Source organism: Octopus bimaculoides, chromosome 23, assembly GCF_001194135.2.
Source record: "Octopus bimaculoides isolate UCB-OBI-ISO-001 chromosome 23, ASM119413v2, whole genome shotgun sequence".
NCBI classification, from domain to species: Eukaryota; Metazoa; Mollusca; class Cephalopoda; order Octopoda; family Octopodidae; genus Octopus; species Octopus bimaculoides.
This window is the reverse complement of record NC_069003.1, coordinates 33,835,543-33,836,394: the sequence shown is the minus strand read 5'-3', so window position 1 is coordinate 33,836,394 and position 852 is coordinate 33,835,543. Positions and strand designations below refer to the sequence as shown.

The following is an 852-nucleotide window of genomic DNA, read 5'->3' as shown; positions in this document are numbered from 1 at the left end:
AAACAACAACACTATCAACATCATCATCGATATCATCATCATCGTCGCCGTCACCCGCAGTTGCCGCCATCGCCGCCGCCGCCGCTGCCGTGTCGACCCCCACGACAACAGTTCGAACCGCGCGGCCGGAGCAAGGTGACAAAGGAAATCGGCAGGAGATACAGAACGCGGAGTATTTGGCCCTGAAGGAACAGTACGCAGCCCGGCGAAGTCGGAAACTCCAATCACAACAACATGCCAGTAAACAAGAACAATTCGATAAACAACGTGAGAAATCCGTCGGAGCTCAACTGGAAGGAGCAGACGACACGTTGCATAAAAACAAGCAGGCGGGTTTGGATGCCGGCATTTTGGAGGGAGAATCAAAATCTGAGGTGAAAACGGAAAGAAATATTAGACTAGAGTCACAAGAAGAAGGTGATGAGGGGTCAGAGGTAAAGACATATGCAGACGATGGTTGTTCGTTAAGTCCCGGAGACATAGACGATGGCCCCCTTCTGTTTGTGGATAATAGCTTCCCCCCGGATATATCATCCCTCAGTTATGTCTACAGTGGTGAAGATAAATACGAGAGAATGGTGTTTAAACGACCGACTGTAAGTACTGAGGCTTCTATCTATCTATCTATCTATCTATCTATCTATCTATCTATCTATCTATCTTTTTACTGATCTATCTATATATATTTTTCTATTTGTCTATCTCTTCCTCTTTCTCCAAATCTTACACACAAAACACACACACACGAACACACATACACACACACATACATGCATACATATGTATGTATGCTTGTATGTATGTATGTATTTATGTATGCATGTATATATCAAACTAGCTACTAGTTAATTT

General features: G+C 43.8%; 1 protein-coding gene across 1 annotated transcript in view; it reads left to right on the top strand.

The window, feature by feature from the left end:
- Window positions 1–5: 5 nt before the first annotated feature.
- Window positions 6–852, top strand: part of LOC106868161 (uncharacterized) — a gene marked incomplete at its 5' end in the record, with an annotated part of 81,047 nt that continues 80,200 nt past the window's right edge. Inside the window, one exon of the mRNA XM_014913302.2 lies at window positions 6–596. Within this exon, the coding sequence (XP_014768788.2) occupies window positions 6–596 (591 nt within the window). The remainder of the gene's footprint in view (window positions 597–852) is intronic.